General features: G+C 47.9%; 1 protein-coding gene across 1 annotated transcript in view; it reads right to left on the bottom strand.

The window, feature by feature from the left end:
- The window catches only part of Tudor-SN (Staphylococcal nuclease domain-containing protein 1), a 72,138-nt gene extending 50,408 nt beyond the window's left edge, over positions 1-21,730 (bottom strand). Inside the window, exons 1-6 of the mRNA XM_050191288.3 lie at positions 21,372-21,730; positions 10,099-10,239; positions 6,355-6,472; positions 4,498-4,573; positions 2,291-2,546; positions 1,172-1,425 (exon numbers count right to left, since the gene is read on the bottom strand). Coding sequence (XP_050047245.1) covers positions 1,172-1,425; positions 2,291-2,546; positions 4,498-4,573; positions 6,355-6,472; positions 10,099-10,239; positions 21,372-21,437 — 911 coding nt within the window. The 5' untranslated portion in view covers positions 21,438-21,730. The remainder of the gene's footprint in view (positions 1-1,171; positions 1,426-2,290; positions 2,547-4,497; positions 4,574-6,354; positions 6,473-10,098; positions 10,240-21,371) is intronic.
- Positions 21,731-21,782: the final 52 nt, after the last annotated feature.

Here is a 21,782-nt window from a genome sequence, read left to right as displayed (position 1 = left end):
TCTGCCATATGTGCAAAAAGCGGGCGTGCCGAGATGGCGTGGAATCATGTGCACCATCTTTGCACGCTCTTACTATTAGAAGTTGCGTAATCGCAACTTTTGAAGGCGCATTGAAGTGAGAGGCAGGTGAAGCATTCGCCTCCCGCTGCTGGCACTTTTCATTGGGGCGCCGTCCCACTGCGGGTGGCACTACCAGCCGCGGGGGTGGAGTGGATGAGAAAATGAGGCTGGCTTCACTTCGTACCACCAGTATGAAGACATCGCCAACTCTCAAATTCAATCAAACGAATTTGTTAATAGCGAAGCCTTGCGAACCTCGCTGGGATTCGTGCCCGTGGGAGCTGCGGCCTGGCTGTTCTCCTGCCAAATAAGCCAACCAATCCCAGCTGAGTATGCGCGTCGCTGGGTTCCTTGCACTAGCACCAGATGGCGCTCGCATCCACACATCCGTGGCACTGGCGGCACCGACCGTGCGGGAGAAAGAAAAAGAAAGTACCCGAAACCTCACCTTCGTGCATCTATATGCGCACGATAATGAAGCGGAGGAAGTAAAGGTTTCTTGAGGATAGAATGAATGCAAATTGCGCTACATACGTAAGTGCGTGCTGCCTCGGATTTGAAACCTTGATGTGTTCAAGGCATCCGTTGTACTCACTAGCAGTCAGCAATTACACTTGACAAAAGGTTCGGTATAATTTGAGCACGACCGCGCTTGTGTGTGTATATATGCGCATGCATGCATGCACTTGTGTTTGGACTAAGCGCTCTCACACAGCTGTACTATATATATCTGCTGCATTTTCCTCATTCAAATTTGCTTTTTTCGATTGCCTGATAATTCGGTAAATTTTGCTGCCCCTTCCGTGTCAGAAAAAATTCATCGGCGACTGTCCTCATTCGCATGGAAGGTCGAATTTCAATATATATAACGAATGGCCGAATTTCCAACTTCGTTACATGCACAGCGATTTCACTGTGGTTTAGATCCTCTTGTGTGTGCAATGAAACATAGACCTGGAGCAAAAGGGCAATAAATTTCGTGTTGGTGGCCACAGTAAACATAAAGCGCAAGTACATACAATGGAGTGCGCTACATATGTTGCTGGGGAGCTAGACAGAAAAAAAGAAGGCATCACCCATCATGCTAAGCATTTTCCTCGTGCCAACTCACTTCTCGGCAGCTCGCAGGCGATCCGCTCCGCCAGTGACCGAGGCGAGGCTCCAGTCGACGCAGCGGGCAAATCCCACCCTCAGCAGGTGCTCGGCAATGTTGCCGTTGGGATGCAGCACGGTGCCAAAGAAATTCTGGTTGGTGGCGCCCTCTAGGACTACCTCGACATCCCGCTGCAGTAGTCTCGACTCGGTGAAGTACTTGGCCTCCTCCGCGTACTGGGACTCTGGCTCCCCAGGACGTGAAGACGGACACTGCACACAACACCGTAGAAGTTCAGCCACAGAGCTTCCTACGACAGTCACTAGGGGGAACCCTGGCGCTAGTTTCCATGGGAGCTGCAAGCACAGTCCGGCCAGCATGGAAGCAATGAGTAATTACATGGATATGCGGGATAAGCCCGCAGTAGCGGGCGACCTGTACCTTCACGCTGCCTGTCTTATCAACGTGAACGAGGCGGCGAGAACACAGCGCTCGCGAAGCTCTCGGCTCAAGCCGCACCCTGCCCCTTTTGTAGATAGCTTTCAAAATGTGGGCTCGCGCATCTCTTCAGCGCGCAGTGGCGGAAATGCATCGCGCGGAGCTATTAGCAGTCGGCACTTTCTTTCCGCATCGCAGATCGTTTTCAAGATATGGTCCACGTGGCCGTGCCATATGTGCGGGCCCTGCCGATGTATGTTTGAGCTTGGTTCATAATGGTTCAACGCGGATGGATAAGGTGCTAATGATGACGGCCCTTCATAATCTGATGCGGCGTGAGCTTTCAGCGTCATGCGAGCTTTCGCAGAAAAGTGGGGCTTCGAGGACAAACTCGCTTGCGGCCTTACCGAGTTCGAAGATGCCGCGGCGAGGCCACCATGGCAGCAGGTGAAGGTTGCCGATTTTTTTGCTGCCTACCCACAAGTAAAGCCTGTCTGAGTGTGTGCGTTTGAGAGCATCCTGGCACAGTTCCTTTCCGGCCGGTAAGTAGCATCTGAACTGGCATTGGCGGTTAATTCGTGCATAGTTTAGTGTGCACCTAAACGTTGTTCCCGGCCAACTACGTATTAACGAGATTTGACTGCAGTCGGTTCAACCAGCTGAAATGGTCCCCGCGGCCCGGAGAGACAGCCCACTCACCCTGATGCCCGACAGCATGAGCGTGATGTAGTGGAAGTCTGGCAGCAGCAGCACCCGCACGGTGGAGCCGTCCCGCACATGTTCGACAACCGCGGGCACGGGGTTCTTGCCCATCCGGTCAGCAAAGGTGCGCGGGTCCTCGCCGTCGCGCAGCGTCCACTTGACGTCGCGCACGTGTGACGCTGCGTCTGGGCCGTGCTTCCCTCGGCCTGCCGCCTGCGCCTCCTCCTGCAGGTCCCGCAGGCGTTGCTGAGCCCTGCATAACAACATTGAACCCGACAGCTGACGTTGCGGACCGAAAAAAAGGAACACTGCGCAGTTTACTTGCAACCACTCAAACGTGGTGTCCGGGACAAAAAAAAAAAGAAAAATAGAGAGAGACACTCTAAGGTCATGACCCTTGTCAACATTCCATGAAAATAATGTTATGTATCGTATTTACCTGACTCTCGTGCACCCTGGATTGTAAAGAAGACCTCTATCTTTATAACCCGCAGCTGTTAGCTGCATGCACAATGAGGAGAGAAAGACCACGATGCTTGCCAAAGAATAACATTTGGTGAGACGTGTACGCACCGAGACAAATGACACTTAACCAAACATGTTTACCCTTTAATGACAGCACATTGAAATATCCAAAATTAATGTTTACTTTCTATATAAACATACAAAACAGATAGAGAATAAGCATAATCAACGAAAAAAAAAGACATTTTGCAGGAACTTTTCAAGCAGTAAGGGGGAACCTCAGGCTGAAAGCTACAAGTGGGCTTCACCCTACTCCATATAAAGGGGCATACACACTAGTGGAATAAGACAGCTACGGCAGGGCGACCGCACCAATGGCGGCACGCCACTGTGGCAGTCGCGTGACAACGTAGCCTCCTCGCCCCTTCTTGAACTCTCCATGTAAACTCAAGACGCCACTCACTGACTACGAAATGCAGCGAAAGCTACGGGTTGTGTAAACACATCAGAAGAAGCACTCCTCTATTGTCTGCCCCAAATCGCTCTCCGCGTGAAGCTGACTGAACGGAAGCTTTATAAAAGGCTCAGTGCCGCACAACAGACAAGTCCCTTTCTGTTCTCAAAACCCACAGTCAGCTCTTGTCATGCTGACGCTGCTGTCCCTCGCAGATCGACCAATGGACAAATTTATCTCTGGTGATGCCAGTTGAAACACACTGTTGACATCACCATGCGCCGAAAGGCACAGGAAAAGCCAGGAGAGAAACACACAATAGTTTTTCATGCTTTAGCATTCTTTGGGTACTTCAAGCACTTTCCAGGGGCTATGCTTGTATTCGTGTTTGTACCTAAGCGTCTTCCTGCCTGCTTAGGTCATAATGTAGACCGTGGCCAAATGTGCAGCACGTCGCGCTGCTAAAAACCCATTAAATTATGGGGTTTTACATGCCAAAACTACGATCTGATTATGAGGCACGCCGTAGCGGCAGACTGCAGAAATTTTGACCACCTGGGGTTCTTTCACCTGCACCTAAATCTAAGTACACGGGTGTTTTCATATTTTGTTCCTCATCGAAACGCGGCCGCCGCAGCAGTGATTCGATCCCACGACCTCGTGCTTGGCAGCCCAACGCCATAGCCACTAAGCAAGCACGGCGGCTGCATGGTGCTGCTGTGCCGAGGGGACAGGGTTCAAAACCAACGATCAGACCAACCTGGGTCACTGAGTATGTGGCAATGTGTGCATACATGCCACTATTCAACGAACCTTTTTCACCCCGACATGGGTCACTGTAGATGCGGGACTGCGTAGGGGGTCCCTGTTCGAATAAACTCTTCAATGCTGACTAAAAGTACTGGGTATGGACCACTCAGTCTGTGTTGGTCTCCAATGTCTGCGTTGGTCTCCAATCTCTTCGATGCCAACTTGGGTCAATGGGTATGTGCGAGCAGGTGTGTGCCGCCCTTCAATAAGGTAACCGCTAACTTATAGCACTTCTATGACTTCACTCTGATGAGAACACTGACATCACAATTTTTTTTTTCGGACATTGTAGTTGGACAAAACGCCACAAGATGTAGCTACCAACTTTGCTCTCCGGTAATCCGCAAACGGTAACAAGTTAATGGACAAACTAAAGCCCTGTGACGGAGAGATGCTTCACAACAGGCTGGCCACGTGCAGACGTGTCATCCTGAACAGCCTGCACAGGGTGAACCAACAAGAAGCGAGCACTCACTCTCCCTTGCCGCCAGTACGCACGTCGACAAGGCCTGCACGCACCAGGGACTCGGCCATATTCTCGCCACTCGCATCTGCACAGAAAATTGGCATTGCCTGTTAGCAAGTACGATGTGCATGCAGAAGGCTACTGACCCAAGCTCTTTCAACAGGTGCGGTACCAGTTTAATATATATTAGAAAGCTTTACCATGTCTGCCAAGGCAGTATGGACTCACAGAATACAGGAAACACCAGTACTCGTATGCAGCACTGGTGGTACCATCACGTGAAGTCAATGTCCACTTAGGGTTGCCAACCACCCCAAACTTAGCAGGACAATCCCGACTTGTGGGTAAAAGTCCCGACTCCCAACTAAGACCAAGTCGAGAAGGTAAATTGCCTTGCCTTTTGCTTTCTTTTCTACTGAATAACAACTAATAAACCACACTTACTTTCCATAATGCTTGACAGCTCTGTTGCACATTCTTTTCTTTTGACTTCTGTTGCTTTGTCAAACAACGGTGGTTTCGTTTCTGTTATGGTTGTAGATATGTTGAAGGTACTAACTGTTCGCAGAAGCCCCATCTCTAGTGGTAGCTGTGTGAGTCAGGCATATACTGCACTTTCCTTGCTGAAACCGCGACATGGTAGAACAAGAAAAATTTATGCAACACTGTCGCACGTACAGACTGGCGGCTCCTGGTACTGACAGCCGCAAGTATGGGTGTTCAGCCCCAATGAGAATGATAAGCAGTACGGCCGTTTGCCTGAACTTCCTCTTTCCGGCTTCAAATGGCTTTGTGACTTAGCAAATGGCTCCTCTTTAACCAAAATGTGTTGCAATATACATACAAAAATTTGCGATGACTGCTAATGTGCACAGAGGCCAATCCCCTTGCTTCGTTTAGAAAACCAAGTGCTGAGAAATTTAGAAAAATCAAGCATGGTAAATAAGGTCGCAACAACATCTGAAAACCACAACCACAAAGACAAGATAAATTCATATACTGTATTTATTTGAACATAAGGCGAGGTTTCCTTTTCCCAAAATCCTTAGCCTCAATGTCACCCGCTGCCTTATATGCGAGGATAATGGATTCAGTTACTGTTTCAATATGGTGGCCACAGCGCCATATTTGCAGCGACCTAGATTTAAGATGGCAGTGCGAATTGTAGCAACCAATAAACCTTAGCAGGTGAAGCTGTACTGTATTTTTGCGCATATAACTGACACAGAGAATTCAAAAAATTTTAAAGTCAAGATGGGGTGCAGGTGTGGCTTCACGTCAGTGTGCACCGATAATTCTGATTATCGCGGGAGGTGCCGATTATTCAGCATTTCGGGCAATCCCCACCGGGTCTGAATAGCCTGTCAGCTAGTCCATATAGTCTTATGTGCATAATCAAGCTCTTTTTCTCGGGTCACCAAACTACACCCTCGCCATATAATCAAACAAATACAGTACTAGCCACCAATCCAAAATTAGCTGAATTAGCTTATTAGTAGCCCCTGAGTTCTCTCTAAATGAGAAGGGGAACTGAAACGCTTAAATCTTTGTTACACACAGCCACATGAAGCAAAGGAAAGCAGAAGGAAAATGAGCTGCAGTTTTAACTGAAATTTCAAAAATTTATCCGATAAAGGGAACTGAAAGTGGACGAAAAAAACAACTTCCCACTGGTGGGAGTTGGAACCCGTCCGCATTATGCTTGCAATGCTCTTTCAATCGAGCTATGGCAATGGCCGTCTTCCCGTATGCTTTCTTCGGTACCTGTCTTTGTGTACACAATCTGCCCCTGGGAAAGTTTAGCCAGAGCCCCTCACGGGAACCTTATTTCCCAATGGAAAGCCCAACACGGCTCGAGCCACATACCTTTGCCCAGGTAGAGTGTGACGTAATCCCTGTCGTTGACGCTGTACTCGATAGAAAAGACCACCTCCTGGCCGACCAGTTTCTTCCTCAAGAATTCACGGGCCTCCCACGCAAAGGGCTGCACAAACAGACGACGAATACAAATATGCAACCCGTTCGCATCTCAATGTATTATCCTAAACTAGTTGAACACATGACATCCACACAAAGTAGCATGATTCAGCAGATACTGCTGCTGTGTTGGCATACCGTTGTTGATCACCACGCAGTATTTGTTCACTTGCGCTATTTTACCTTGAACGTGCCACCACTTTCCCAAATTAAAATATACTTTTTTGAATATGACTGCGCTACAGAGCAATGTGCGACGTGACTCGTAACAAATAAATGACGACCTGAACTGGCAAGGCGTAAATGTAGAGTTAAATATTAATGCCTACAAAGGACACTAAAGCAATGTTCTACAATTAAGCAAAGAAGTAAGAGTTTAAGATTGTCAGTCAGCCTCCCCAAGCAGTGAAGTCCATTTACTTAGACCGAGAACTGTATTTACTGTATTATAATTTGCATTTTATTTCCCCCGAAATGTACTAAAAAAATTACATGCACATTAGAATGCAAAACCAAAAGCACAATAGTGGCAAGCTATCATCATTGCCACTGAAAGTTTCTGTAATCCAATCCAATCCACACGTCGCTGCAGCGGTTGCAGCTTTGTCCCAGCTTTATAAATTTGCTGGGCTGCTACAGTCTCCAAAGCATGAAAGACGTGTTGTACCCTAACTGCCATAGATGGCGCTGAAAATTAGGTTTTCTGGTCTGTGAACAATAATCAGGGGGCCTTCAACATTGACTATGAGTATTTAACACCAAGTCAAGAATAAGCTTGGATGCGAAATATTATCTTTGTCCAAGTGGCAGCAGATTTCCATTCTTGTCTCTTGATAGGAAAAACTGCCGGGTAGACAGACACGGGGATTGCACTTACCGACTGTCTTGAAATACGAAAACCAGGGTGGACATCACAATCGAGTGCATTGCATTTTTCATTTCAGGCTCCGAGAATCTGGTGTGCGATACAACAGACCCTTTTTGCGATTCGCAAGTGCACTTCCTTGGACTTCACGTTTGCACAGCTAATGGCGGTGCCGCTCATCATTCAAACAAATACAAAGTTGCTAGCTGCACATTTGGGACCTTTCTTTCGTGCATGGTTTCATCGCGAGAGCCACATCTACATTTTCCCCGTTGTAGTACACAAGGATACTGCGCTTCCATGCACTGTTTGCAAAAATGACCACACAGCCATTATTTGGGTGAATTGTCTCCCAGGAAAGCTAGCCTTACAGTTATTGAAAGGGGTCTATCGAGGGCCGGTTAGAATTGAGTAAACAAGGTAGCTTGAGAGCCACAGCTCCCGAGAGCCATACCTGCAGAACGTCGGCAAATGCGCAACATGTCATTATCTACAGCCCAGTGCAAAGACAGTATGCAGGTCGGGTAAGAAGAGACAGTGCTAGTTACAGCTTAACCTTTGCTGCACACTGTTCGTCAAAATTACGTGGGCTACATCATGGAAGTTATGGGAGAAACGGCAGCAGTGGTGAAATGGTAAGAGCGTCTGGCTCGTATACGGAACGTACTAGGCTCGAATCCTGGTGTCGCCGGAAACCCACCATGTCTTTTTTTTTTATTTAATGGGTAGAGATGTACCAGGACCTGGCACTTGGTTGTTTATAGTGTGGGCTCTCATCTTGAAACGGGGCCCTAGAGAGACTTGCGAGGGCGTCTGGGGGCTCCGAATCCCCACCACAGCGTTGGTGAAACAGTCGAGCATCTGCCGCTGCTATGGGAGGCAGACGAGAGCTGCTGCCAGATACATACGAGTAAAATAGGTAATGGCACACTCCCGACAAGGTGCTCGGCCCCTACGGGAGTTCCACATGCTTGAAAGGGCACCCACCTATTGGAAAGTTGGCGGCATCAGACTGCCAGACTCCTTTCTCGTCAACTTTTACTCCCTTTTGAATGATGAAGTTTGGCCATCTTTCCAACAGGCTGGCGCAATCGAAAGGCTGTGCTGGACATCAGTCCGAAGACCTCACTTACTTATTCCGTCGGTAGTAGCAACGGGCGGCATGTGCAAAGGGCAGGGATGCCTATCAACGTAAGCTTATGACTTGCGCTTACTGGGAATTCCTTATTCAATGGGAACAATTGCAAGCCCCTATCCCAATCTTGACAGAAGTTCCACAGGTTACCCAGTCTTTTCGGACTGGGATAAAGACATGCTGCTTCCTTCAGTGTAGCATGCGTGCGGCCACGGACGTCTAGGGGCTTCACAGACCTGTTATTGCTCTGTTTCGTGTGGCTAGGAGCCACTTGTCACTCTAAAGGCTCAACCAGATGTACGCGTTCCAATGCGTCCGCACACGCCGCGCTGACTCGACGTCGCACCGCACCCGACGGAGGAAGAGGGCGCGCACCCAAACGATGTACGAGTTGCCGCGCGTCTCGTCGCGGTGGCGCAGTGTTGCTAGCTTGCCATGTTCAAGGCAGTCTAGCCTTCGCTTAACGGCCACGTTAAGCAATGTGTTACATATTGCAAGAAAACACAATAATTTTAGCTTAAAACTTGTTTTTATATTTCAGAAACATATTTTACGACTCCTTGTGGGTCATTCAGCTCAACTGCGACCTAATATGAGTATTGTGAGCCCGGCGAAACCTGCAGCAGCATCGGCATAGCATCACTTGTGTGCTACGCGCCTCGCGTGTTGTACGGTGTGTCAGACCTCGAACTGCGCTGCAAGCTTTCGACCTTTGTGCTAACTGTTGAATCATGAGACCGTTGTCCAGAAAAAAGAAAGTGTTGCTCGTCATGAAAATGACGACGTTGCTGCTAATGCTGAAGAGAAGGCGACGTCGGTACCAGCAGTACCAATGGTTGGCGACGTTGCACTTCGGCGATCAAAGTTTCATTGTTAATGCAGCCGTCATGGCTGAAGATTTCCGCACCTGCCATGAAGAACGTCGATCTCAACGCGCACAGCCAACAAGGTGCTGAAGCAGCTTGCCCGGGCTTGCCTGAACGTCGCGCGAAGAGTCGTTCCGGAAGTGACGTTGGCTCGCCGTGGTCATGTGAGGTGCGTCATGCTACTGACGCGAGCGGCAGCTTCCGGCGCGGGTGCAGAAATCCTAGCGGTTGTAGGTCTCCACGCCGCCGCGTGCCAACACGCGAAACAACCTCCGCGCCTGACGCCGTACGCGCCCAGGCGTGGTGCGGCGCGTGCGGGCGCATTGGAACGCATACGTCTGGTTGAGCCTTAAGAAGGTTGTAGAGTGCTGGGAACCCAGCACCTACCTAATAGGCTCGAGTCTCGTTCGTTATCGGAATTAACCAGACAAATCACAACAACAACTAAAAGCGGCCATGCACCATCATCCACTGAGTCAAGAAAGAGCTCTTAATCTGATGTTATGCTGTTTAAGGGAATTACTGTCATGTGCCATGGGAACCACACCAAACAGTCAAGACACATATGGCGAAGGCACACAGTAGCCTGTACACGTTTGAAAAAGGCTGTACATGAAGCAGTGCCACTGTGTAACCCACTGTGTAACTTGTTGGGGTTTCTTTATAATGTTTTTTCTATTTCCACATCCTCCACGCTTATTTTTCGAGACACTAACCTACACCAACCGGCCCTCTAGTGCGGCCTTTTTTTGACATGTCACACACACCTCATCTCGTGTCTCAGCAACCGTCTCAGTGGGACGCTTGGCAAGCTTAGGCGCAGTGATGTTGGAGATGTAGATCGTCTTCTCGGGGGGAGGACCTCCGCGAGGCTGCCCACGGATCACTACGGTGTCACCCGAGAGCACCTGCAAACACAGACAGAAGGACATTTGGCCACATGTCCACAACAATGACTCAACCCAGAGCCAGGCATCAATAAACCACAGATCAACCGAAAAAAGCCCACACACAAACACTGAAAAAGAAAAGGAAGAGGGCCTTAAAGTGACTGATAACTAAAAGAAAACTCAGAAGAAATGGTAGGAGGATTATTCTTAATGGCAAGTGATATAGCTTCCTGGTGGATCGACTTAGATATGCTGCTGGGACATTCATCACACACCACACCAGCTTGCAAACCCAGCTGCACCTGTTCTACTAGCTCTATTATGATGCATGTGGTGCCTGTGACGTATCATATTTACATGTCTGAATGCATGTGATAGGTGGTCTTTAGCCACGCCTTGGAACAGTATGAGAAACAGGCCGATATGTTCATTTTCCCAGTACCTATGATCATACCATAACACGTGCTGTGGCCAGTACCTCATGAAGTGCTGCCCGTGCCGCAAGAGCTGAAGCATCAAAAAAAAATAATTATGGGGTTTAACGTGCCAAAACCACTTTCTGATTATGAGGCACGCCGTACTGGAGGACTCCGGAAATTTCGACCACCTGGGGTTCTTTAACGTGCACCTAAATCCAAGTACACGGGGGTTTTCGCATTTCGCCCCCATTGAAATGCGGCCGCCGCGGCCGGGATTCGATCTCGCGACCTCATGCTCAGCAGCCCAACACCTGAAGCATCCATGTAAGTGCTACTGCAATAACATGCAGCGGCTAACACACCTCAAAGGGAGTAGCACACACCACCTTTGCGTATTCACCCACTCTCGCATTACGGGTGCCCAATTCTCATATCCATTTCAGGTGCCAATTACGTGTGTGCTAAAATTATTCACATATTTCTTGCATCACCACTAAAAGCGTATAGAAGCAGAACAGATTAAGTATTTGAATTCTTCAGCTAATTTTGCAGCACCAAAAGATGAGGACTCCACACATGGATACGTAATCAGTGATTCCCCAGGCAGTGTACCTAAAGAACGTGAAACAAATTTGCCTTATTTATACCGTCATAGCTGCGCTTTGCAGCACTTCTCAATAAAACATGGAACACTTTTGTGGCAAATGACAGCACAAGAAAAACAGTGTGGGAAGAACAAATCACGATGGAGTTACAGCTTGTCCATATATACGCAACACCATTTACGGAAAAAGTGAGTACCTATCCATATCTTAAGCCCCTAACAATGTGACTAACACTTATAGGCGTCGTCAAGCACATTCATTAACCCCATCCTGCTCTAGAATAAACATTTTTAAGCACTCTCTCTTTCCCGCAATATTAACTACCTGGAACCAGCTTCCACCATACTTACTAAACAATACCAAGAGATTTGACAATTTGCCGTCATGCTATTGTTATTTTTGTGTACTAAATATTTTTGGGGGTTTATTTCATTGTATTGTACTACACCCTCCCTTTCCATTTCGATAGACACTGTAATAACTTGCTGTCGTTATCTTTATGTACTACATATTTTGTCTCAATTTATTTCATCGTATGTTGCGCCCCTCCCCCTCTCTTTCTGATAGACCTATGGTAACTTGGGGTTGCAATTTTTGTGTTATTTTGGTGCACGAAATATATTTCTTAATTTCTTTCATTGTGTATAGCAGCTCCTGCCCGGGCCTGACAAGGGCTGGAAGTATTATATCAATAAAGGGAAAATCAGACATCCACCCGTTCGTAGCAATTGCTACAAAGGAAACCCGTACGGTTTCCTCGAAAGAAAAGCCTCATAGTTGAAGAAAAATTCGTCCTGGTCTGGGACTCGAACCCAGGACCACCGCCTTTCCGGGGCAGCCGCTCTACCATCTGAGCTAACCAGGCGGCTAGCAGATGGCAGGGCGAAGTCGAATTTGTCGACAACACGAAGCAAAGGCAAGAGTTTGACATAGTAGTTCTGCGGAAACCCGTAAGGTGGAGAGAAGTAATGAATAAAGGGAAAAATCAGACATCCACCCGTTCGTAGCAATTGCTACAAAGGAAACCCGTACGGGTTCCTTAAAAGAAAAGCCTCATAGTTGAAGAAAAATTCGTCCCGGGACCGGAGTAAACAGAATATAGATGCAGCATAACACTGGTGGCGCCACCTTCCGATGCCGAGTTAAACCAGAAGGAGCAGAACTGGGGGGCCCAATATTTTTTAGCCACAACTTTATGAAGCCAGCAGATAACGAAGCCAAGGAAAGCATAGGGAAAATTATTTGCTCTTTAACTTGGAATGTAGAACTGATAAGGCAAAGGGAAATGATTGTAAACGATGAAAACAACTTGCCGCTGATGGAAGCCGAACCCACACCCTCCCGTGCTTATTATGTGCATTTTACACAATTTTCACAGTATTTATTGCCGAGTTACAGAGTTGTAAACTTCGTAGATGATTTTTTTTCGATTATGTGTTTCAACATCTTTTTAAGTTGACAGGCTAAATGAAGAAGTGCCATCCAACAATCTCTAGATTAATTTATTCTTTCAAAGCAATAAATCTCAAGTTTGGCGCAGTGGTTGCTGAGGAAAATTATTTTTGCATTCCCAGGTATTTAGGTAGGAGCCGCCGAGCTAAAGCGTCCTCGTGGCATCAACAACATCATTGTGATGTCGTGACACAGAGCTAATTTGCCAACATCATGTCACAAAGAAGCTAGGTACAACGTCACTCATAAAATGTTTTTACAAAAATGCTCTGTGCATTTCTTCTGGCTGCGTGCGGGCATGGCAACTTCAGCAATGATAGAAACAAGGCGAGCCAGTGCATGCGTTGACGCTTCCCCACGTGGGTACTAAAACCAAAACTGGGTCCCAGTAAAATGTACTGCAGGGAACTATTTAAGCCACTCCTACATTCACCATTATTTTTTTGGGCTACTGCCGCCTGTACCACCAGTGCTATAGACAGGCCAGAAACACTTTATACTCGCAGCACTTAACCAACGAGACAAGAGGACAGCGTCCGAAGAGGACAATGTAATCAGCTGTTTCTCATGAGGACTGTCGAGTTGCTGTACAAGCGTGGCTTATTTCTGCTATAAATGCTGTCCAAAAATAACGCTTGCACCATCTGTCCCTTTTTTTATTCGCGTTTTGTCTACACCTTGAAAAATTTAGTTGTCCTCGTAAACTTGCACTGCGACGCCCACTGTTTACAGGGCAAGTGCAAATTAGTCACAGAAAGCATAATCAGCTACTTGTACTACTCAGACTAGCACAAATATCTTGGTACACCCGGAATAACATGCAATCGTAATTTTCTTTAGAGCATAGAGTTTTGTACCAAACTACAGTAGCAAAATGTAGCGCAAGCGTCCAGTGCAGCTACAAGCATGGCGATTCAGTTAGCATGGGAGTAATGGCTAGTACATAGATTTGCCTGAACAACGCTCTTCTGGCTTCAAATAGCTTTGTTTGTGGCAGTGGGAAATCCCATCGCGCACCTGGGGGCAAAGCAACGAGTCTGGCGCTTCATATTTGCAGACGTCTGCAGTCAAGTCATCACAGCACACGGCGGGTTACCAAGACGGGCGGATGAAACAAAACACACTTTGAAGGCCGCCGAACGAGGTGGGAAGCAGCAAAACGACAGATTTCACCGACCAACTACACACCTACGCCGGCCTTCGGTACCCACGCCGCAGGAGCACATGCATCCGACTGAGAACTTGCACGCCACCTGGTGCTGTGATGAACTACTGCTGCCTGCACCGCGCGCCCTGCTGGCCGCAAAGCTCCCACCTCCCCTTCTAGTTGCCATAACCAAGGCGAGACACGTTTGACCGGTCCGGGAATGATGGATGCCGCTTGGTCGCCGACCTCAACGCTGGGACTGAGAGACTCCAGTGAAAGTGGGCTTTGCACCACTTTGTTATGGTTGCTTCCGCCTGCCAATCGACAGGCAAGCCAGCTAACTGCTCGGCCATCCCAGGAGCCAAGACATGCCTATTGAGCAAAGTGTGACACCCCTGTCTACGAGCACCTCCTCCTTTCTCTGCGGCAGTGAACTGGGTGCACCCGGGGATTTTTCTCCAATTGTGTTTCGTGAACAAAGGTGCTGGAGTGATTGTGCCCAACCTCGCCTCAAAGCAGAGCTTTAGGTGACCCCGAATGCTCCGAGTGGAGGATGGTGTGACCGCGAATTTTACTGGCTTAGGGATCTAGGGCGGACAGAGGGTATTTAAGCGGACTTCTCCAGCTCCTCAGGTGTGCTCTGGTGTCCCGTTGTATGCCCTGACGCGCTCTCTGAGAAAAGATGGCAGTCTGCTCTGACATGTAGCTCATGCTATGAGAATGATGTACTGCGCTCGGTGTTCCGGCCTGTACGAGTATCCCTTGTGTTGTAGATAAGTTTCCCCCCCCCCCCCCGTATAAGTAAACCCCCTGCTTCGTTTCTCCAACCTCTTGACCTCATACTAATCACTAAGGAAGCAACCCTCGCCAAGCAGGCCCAGACAACAGCGTGGGCCCGCTTAGACTCTGTGTGATGTCCCGGTAGCATAGGCTAGAGTGCCTCTCAGTTGACGCCAGACTACAAGGCCACGATCCCCAAACCCTACAGTATTCAGTAGGAGCATGCGGCTGGTTATGCCATGAAGCACAACACTCAAAATAAAAGATACTCTGTCGGATCCCTTCCGAGACGATTATCAGAAGACACAGCTCCTAATGTGCCAGTGCTGAATCTACCATGTCATATTGTAGTAAATCTCACTTCCAGGATTAATTTCACTGATGTTCTCTATGAATCGTTTGAGTGCCATGGTGATTTGCTTTGCACAAGCTTACTGCACATGGTTGCTTTATAACTGCATGTTATACCCTAGTAAAACGAGTGCACTAACTACAACGATCTTCAATTACTACCTGTCGCAGTTATGCTTGATTAGAAGCAAAATTTGCCCTTATTCATAGGAGTAGTCAACCTGATTAAAGGGTTAGGTTTGTAAGCCTAGTATTCTTCAACTGCAGTAGATGGCAACTCAGACGTGGCATACCCACGATTAGCTTGCCCGTGTAACAAGAGTATAACACAAAAGACAATCGACAATGTTGCTTTATCATGTCTCTTTCATTTGCCATCCTGTCCACACTAAACTTTATCATACACAGGAAATAGCATGCAGGCTAAAACTGATCATACACAAAATTTTCAGGAAGCTGTGTTCCAGTTAGTCAGCTTCCCCACAAGGGACCCATGTTTATCTAGAGCTAAATACAAGCTTAGATGATAATTAAATAAAAGGAAGCTAGAGCGTCCCAACTACCACCCAACTCCAAGTAGTTCCTCATGTAGATTAAAAGTACATTTTCACAACAAATACTAAACAAATTTTCCGTTTCCGAGTTCCCCAGTGAACTAAGCAGCACAATGAAATACAACTACTCAAAGTACACAGAAAAATGAGATTATGGTTCCTTCGCATGCTTATTAATAAAGAACTAGCAAACGAACTCTCACCGTTCCTGTCCCTCTTAAAGGAGTACCGATATAAAATTCTTTCGGCTCTGTTTTTTCACACTTCATCAATGCCTATTGACCCAGTAACCACACAGAACTCCTTTGGTCCAGTGCACGACAACTGTTTAGTTATACCCTGGTATCTCACAAACAATCGCAGTTTCGATTTCAAAGCGCACTTCACGTCTGCGACACAAGAGGCATGCTTGTAAGCAGCAATGCCCATGCGACCGTGCAGTCCAGTGACAAACGCTAGCGCACCGCTTCTATTATGCAATCTGTGCTCCTATTCTGTCTGCTAGCTTGGTGGGAAGCACGTGCCTTGCAGCCCCATTGTAATGCTTAATTGTACAGAAGTTCACTATGCAACGAGATCCTGGCATTAGAAAGTTAGGCAGCTTTCAGCATGTCTGCAAGCTTCCTACCGTTTGCAGTTCATTGAGTAACTGAAGAGGTGTACTACAGATGACGATTTATTGGCATTCCCTTTGAAATGGGGCAGTGAGAAATATTCGGCTAGCTTAGCACCCAGCATGAACAATGCTGGTAGCGACATCTGGTAACGGTTTATAACCAGAGGACACGCAAAACTGATACTGCAACTTGCATACTCTGCCCAACTACTGGCGTAAAGCATTAAAAGAAAAATAATCTTTATTGAACTGCAAATTTATAATTTCCTTCTACAAAAACACAGATGAGACAAACAAAAGAAAGATTTAAGTGCACTGTAGTCCGACAAATCACAAGGTATTGCCACCAGCTTTGCTCTGCTGGTAACCTGGTAATCCGTGAACAGTAAGAAGTTTGCATATATCCTTCATATAAGTGCATGCACGTATGAGGTATGGCAGAAATGTAATGAGACTGACTTTTTTCTAAACAAAATTGTTTTTATTTTTACACAATGATGTTATTCGCTTCAACTGGAATACACTCCCTTGGATGTTTTCGACGCTACCAAAATGGTGCCCCTTCAAGTGGGTTCTGATCCTGGGGAACAAAAAAAAAGAAAAAAAAAAGTCACGTGGACTAGACCAGGCAAATGGGGGGGGGGGGGGGCTGAAGAACCACTGGAATTCTTTTTTTCATCAAAGACTGTTTGAGGGAGACGGCCGTGTGACAGGAAGTGTTGTCATGGTGGAGCATCCAAGTGGCCGAAATGTCTTGTCTGACACGAAGCACCCTCTTTCTGGGCCTTTCAAGGACTTCTTTATAAAAAAACTTGCTTGACAGTTCGTCCTCCGTGCACAAATTCTGTGCAAACGATCCCCCTACTGTCAGAAAACACAAACCAGCATCGAGTTGATTTTTGGTTTGCTCTTGCTCATTCGAGCTTTCTTTAGCCAAGAAGCATCAGTGTGCCACTCTTGACTTTGACGTTTTATTTGTGGATCCTACTCGAAAATCCACGATTCATCACCAGTGATCACACGACTGAAGAAGCCTGGGTAATTTTCTATCCTGTCGATAAGGTCAAGGCACTCATTCTTCCGATTGTCTTTCTGTTCAATGGAGAGGTTTCTTTTGGCACCAACTTGGCACACACCTTTCGCATGCCCAAATTTTTAGTCAAAATTTGATGAAGGGTAAGGCAATTCAGATTTAACACAACTACTAATCAGTCTCAATGTTAATCGACAGTCTGACCTTTCAGGAGCCCTCAGTCTTTCCACCTCTTCCTCAGTTTTCTATGCTGAAGGCCTCCCTGAGCGAGGTTCATCTTCCACTGTTTTGCTCTTGATAGGGAATGTTCCCCAAAGGCTCACCGCAGCTTTTAAAGCGAAGCTTTCTTTGCCTCTTCCTTGGACTTTCCGACTGCTGCTGCTGCTGTGGGTGGCTCAGAACATGTATATAGATGGCAGGCGGGAGTCAGTGAGGAAAGATGACAGGAGAAACTCATTTTCATCCCACTGCGTCGAATGCACACAATGCCCTCGGAGAGCTCTGGCCGTCACCACATTAGCCACATGGCAGCTGTAATTATCCGTGACTTCCATCAGAAGCATTGCAGAAACTGCCCCACTTCCCTTTCTACTAACATGCAAGGCCAGAGGGGATGCAGATAGAACTGTAGAGAGGAGAAGAAGAGAAGAAGGAGAGGGAGGAGAAGAGGCACTTTTCATATAAGTGCATGTACGTATGAGAAAGGTATACGTATGAGTATACGTATGCACGTATGAGAAAGGCAAGGAAACCCCACTACTTTACGACAGCGGTTGCGGGGAAGCAGGATTAGCTTAAGTTCAAGGTACGGTACAGTACGTTGCTGCTATTTCTGAAAAATAAACGCCGTGCAAGTATGTCAAGCGGGCAATTAACACAGGGCGTGCAAAAGCAGAGCTGTATTAATTAAAGCGCACCGCAGGGTTCAGGAGACACTACAGAAGCAATCGACCGTCAAATCAACACTTCTGTGCCTGCCGTATTAGCTTTGCGGCTATGGCATTTCTAGAGGTCGTGGATTTGATCCCAACCAAGGCAGCCACATTTCGACAGGGGCAAAATATAAAACGCATGTTCGCTTAGATTTGGAACCCATTAAAGAACATCGCGCTGTCAAAATTAATCTGGAGTCCACCACTGCAGCGAGCCTCATAATCCGAGGGTAGTTTTGGCACGTCCAGCCCCACAATCTAATTCAAGTGTAATACTTCTGCCACAATGCGATGTACCATGTGAAGCGATGACAATGCTCGACCCTCCCAGAGGTTATATAATATGGTGCACAACAACGCTTCAAGCAAACACCTCTCCCTGTCTGTTCTGTGCACTATGCTGACAAACAGCAGTGGTGCGCACAAGATAACGTTTAACATCAACTCACCACTCTCGTGTTAGCCTCAACGTTGAAGAAATTAACGTTCAGCCCTCAACACCACCGCTAATTATCGTCAATCAAAGCATCCAGCACGGGAAGCTTCGCTTACATCGATTCCCCCAGTCCGTGGGATCTGCTTAACATTTAGTAGGTCAAACTCACGCATTGACCAAGTTCGACCCAAAATTTGGTGGCACACAGTTGCTCCAAATTTTGCTGTTCCATTTTCATAGCGCAGTACAAAAGATAACTTCACTTATCACACTATCTAGGGTCACATGTTTACCGCATTTTCAGTGAGCATCTGGGAGTGGCTGATGCACAAACCATGTGAAGGGAGCACCTGCATCCCTGCCAGATTGCCAGTCTCATTACGTTTCTGCCATACTGCATACTCTTCATGTACGGTCAATGCAAGGCACCCAATGCAAGCAGCGCTGAGACATCTTCCAAACGGCGAGACAAGTAAATGACATCGCACATCACCGAAATCAATTGCCAAAACTCAGGACGTAACACTGTTTAAAAATAGGACCTAGGCTAATAACTACATCGACAGTTGCTGCACTTTCCAATTTGTCACTTGCACGAACTTCAAAATTAAAGTGCGTTCTAAGCTGCATTTGCTATTGATACCTTATAGATGACATCTGTGAGCTCGCAGCACTGTAATCTACCAGTTATTTAGAGTTATAATTTTTGCATCAGCACCGCTTTAATGGCTACACATACCTGACAACACGTTGACAACGCACTGCCATTACTTTGCACGAACGAAGACATTTTTCTTTGAACGAAACATCGTACAGACGAGACACAGCGAGTAGCAAACAAACACAGAGGGCCAAGCTCCAAATTATTTTTATATAGTTACGTTCAAAGTTACATTGCCTTGCCAACCAACTTGGATTCAGACCTATGTGAAGAAAATTGTTCTTGCCTTCCACATACAACATATAACTGGAATCCCTTACACGAAACATTTTGAGAAAATTACTGTTTTTATTTATTCGCTTACACTGTATTTGTTCCGTTATGATGCCCACCTTGCTAACCCGCCGTGGTTGCTCAGTGGCTATGGTGTTGGGCTGCTGAGCACGAGATCTCGGGATCGAATACCGGCCACGGCAGCCGCATTTTGATGGGGGCGAAATGCGAAAACACCCATGTACTTAGATTTAGGTGCACGTTAAAGAACCCCAGGTGGTCCAATTTTCTGGAGTCCTCCACTACGGCGTGCCTCATAATCAGAAAATGGTTTTGGCACATAAAACCCCACAATTTATTTTAAATTTGCCCACCTTGCTTGAACCTTGAGTCCAGTGTGTATTAAATCAATAAATGACACTACTAGAAGAAACTCTGGCACTGTGATCATTCACCATCATGGGAATGATGGGGTCTGTGGATTTGTCTAAGTCATTGTGCTCTTAGCTTCAAGCTTCTTGAGGCTCCATTTATCACACTTTATCTTCCTTATAGTGGGCTAAATTTACAAGCAATGATTTTTCTATACACACAAAAGCAACAGGACTCTGCACACACGCACAGTCATCGCAAGTTGTGGCATTATTTTAATGCAACATTTTGCTGAATATGAGCAATCTGCGAAATCGCGAAGTAGTTTGAAGCCAGAAGGTCAATGTATTTAGGGAAACCCACATACTACCCCATCATGCTTGCGGCGCCCGTAGACGTTAGCGCTAGATTTCCTTCGCGGTACGTTTGTACAAAACACTCGATCGCAGCACCCAACCATGTCGCGAGTGACGCACCTGGGCACAGCCACAGAAAGGACGAATAAGGGTGCGGCTACTTCGCGGCTAAGCCCAGCGTTGCCCCCTAATTTCAGGCAAAAATAAATAAATAAATAAGTAAATAAATAACCGAAGGTAAACGTGAAGCAAGGTAACCGCCTTCAGAGTCGTGGTATCGTCAAGGCGGCGAACTCGGTGCGGAGGGCAGCTTCAAATGCGCTGACACAGAGGGAAGGCGAAACAAGTTGAAGGCGGCCGCCACGAAAGAAAAAGAAGGAAACCGGGTCACCACTACGCCACGACGACGCTACACGGAAGACGTGGTCACCCCGAAGCAACACCCCCCTCCCTTCTTTCTCTCGCTTGACCGAAACCACGCCGTCGCCGCGGCAGTTCAACTGCGATCGCAAGAACGGGAACGTTACCCAAAAGCCACACCGGCGAGGGCCTTCGAGAGCGGACGTCGTGCTATCTTCGTTCGCGTCACAAGGGGAACAGGGAGTCGAAAGGTGTGGGGAGGGATGGGGGAGCAACAGACTCCGGTCGCCCCGCGCAGAAAACGTGAAGTAACGCCGCTAGAGTGGTGTAGTAGGAAGGCGCGCAGGCGCTACGGGCACCCGATCAACAAAGGGCGACATAAAATAAAAAAAACGAACAAATGCGGAAAACACCGAGGTCACGACTTCCGCTCGACCACCGCAAACGGCGGCGAAAAACACCAAAGAATCGACGCGGTCGGCCGAGAAAACATACGCAAGGCCGCAGGTGTGGAAACGGTAGAGGCCCGCCGATGCTCGGGGTTGAGACCGCGGGGACTGAAGCGAACCGGCGCTGCTGCGTCCCGATCTCGCGAAGCGCAACCCGGCTTCGCTAATCGCAACCGGCGTCGTGCGCCCGAAGTCGCGGAACCGACCGATCGGCGGCCGAAAGCGTTATCGCGGCGGCTCCAAACCCACGCCTCCATATGGCCAGGCACGCCACTGCGGCTTGTCGTCGCCGCCGGTTCATCGCTCCTCGCAGCCAAGCTCCGAGGGCGCGCGCTAGCGCTCACCAAGGCCTACCTGCTTGACGATGCAGCGGTTGAGCGGCTGCGGCTGTTGCTGTTGAGGCGGCTGCGGAGCGGACATGACGGCGAGAGGCTGGCTCAAGGCAGGGACATGCAGAGACGAGGCTGACGTCCACACGTGCTAAATGCTGCTGCTGATGGCAAGCGAAATGGAACCTGGTTCCGTCGGTCACCGGGTCCTGGGTAGGGCTGGCCGGGATGAGGGAGGATCCGCAACGTAGGGGCCGCACGGACGCGTACACTTGCGCACCTGAGCAAGGGCTCAAACTCCGAAATACAGGGTCCAACACGGGTACACGACTCAGGCCGCTTCAGCTGATGTGGCCGGTCCGGAGGGAAAAGGACCCGACGGATAAGCGCAGGACGCTGCTTCGCACCCAATAATTCTATGCATAAGCATTTGATT

This window comes from Dermacentor andersoni, chromosome 10 (assembly GCF_023375885.2).
Source record: "Dermacentor andersoni chromosome 10, qqDerAnde1_hic_scaffold, whole genome shotgun sequence".
Classification (NCBI taxonomy): Eukaryota; Metazoa; Arthropoda; class Arachnida; order Ixodida; family Ixodidae; genus Dermacentor; species Dermacentor andersoni.
This window is presented reverse-complemented; position numbering and strand designations above follow the sequence as displayed.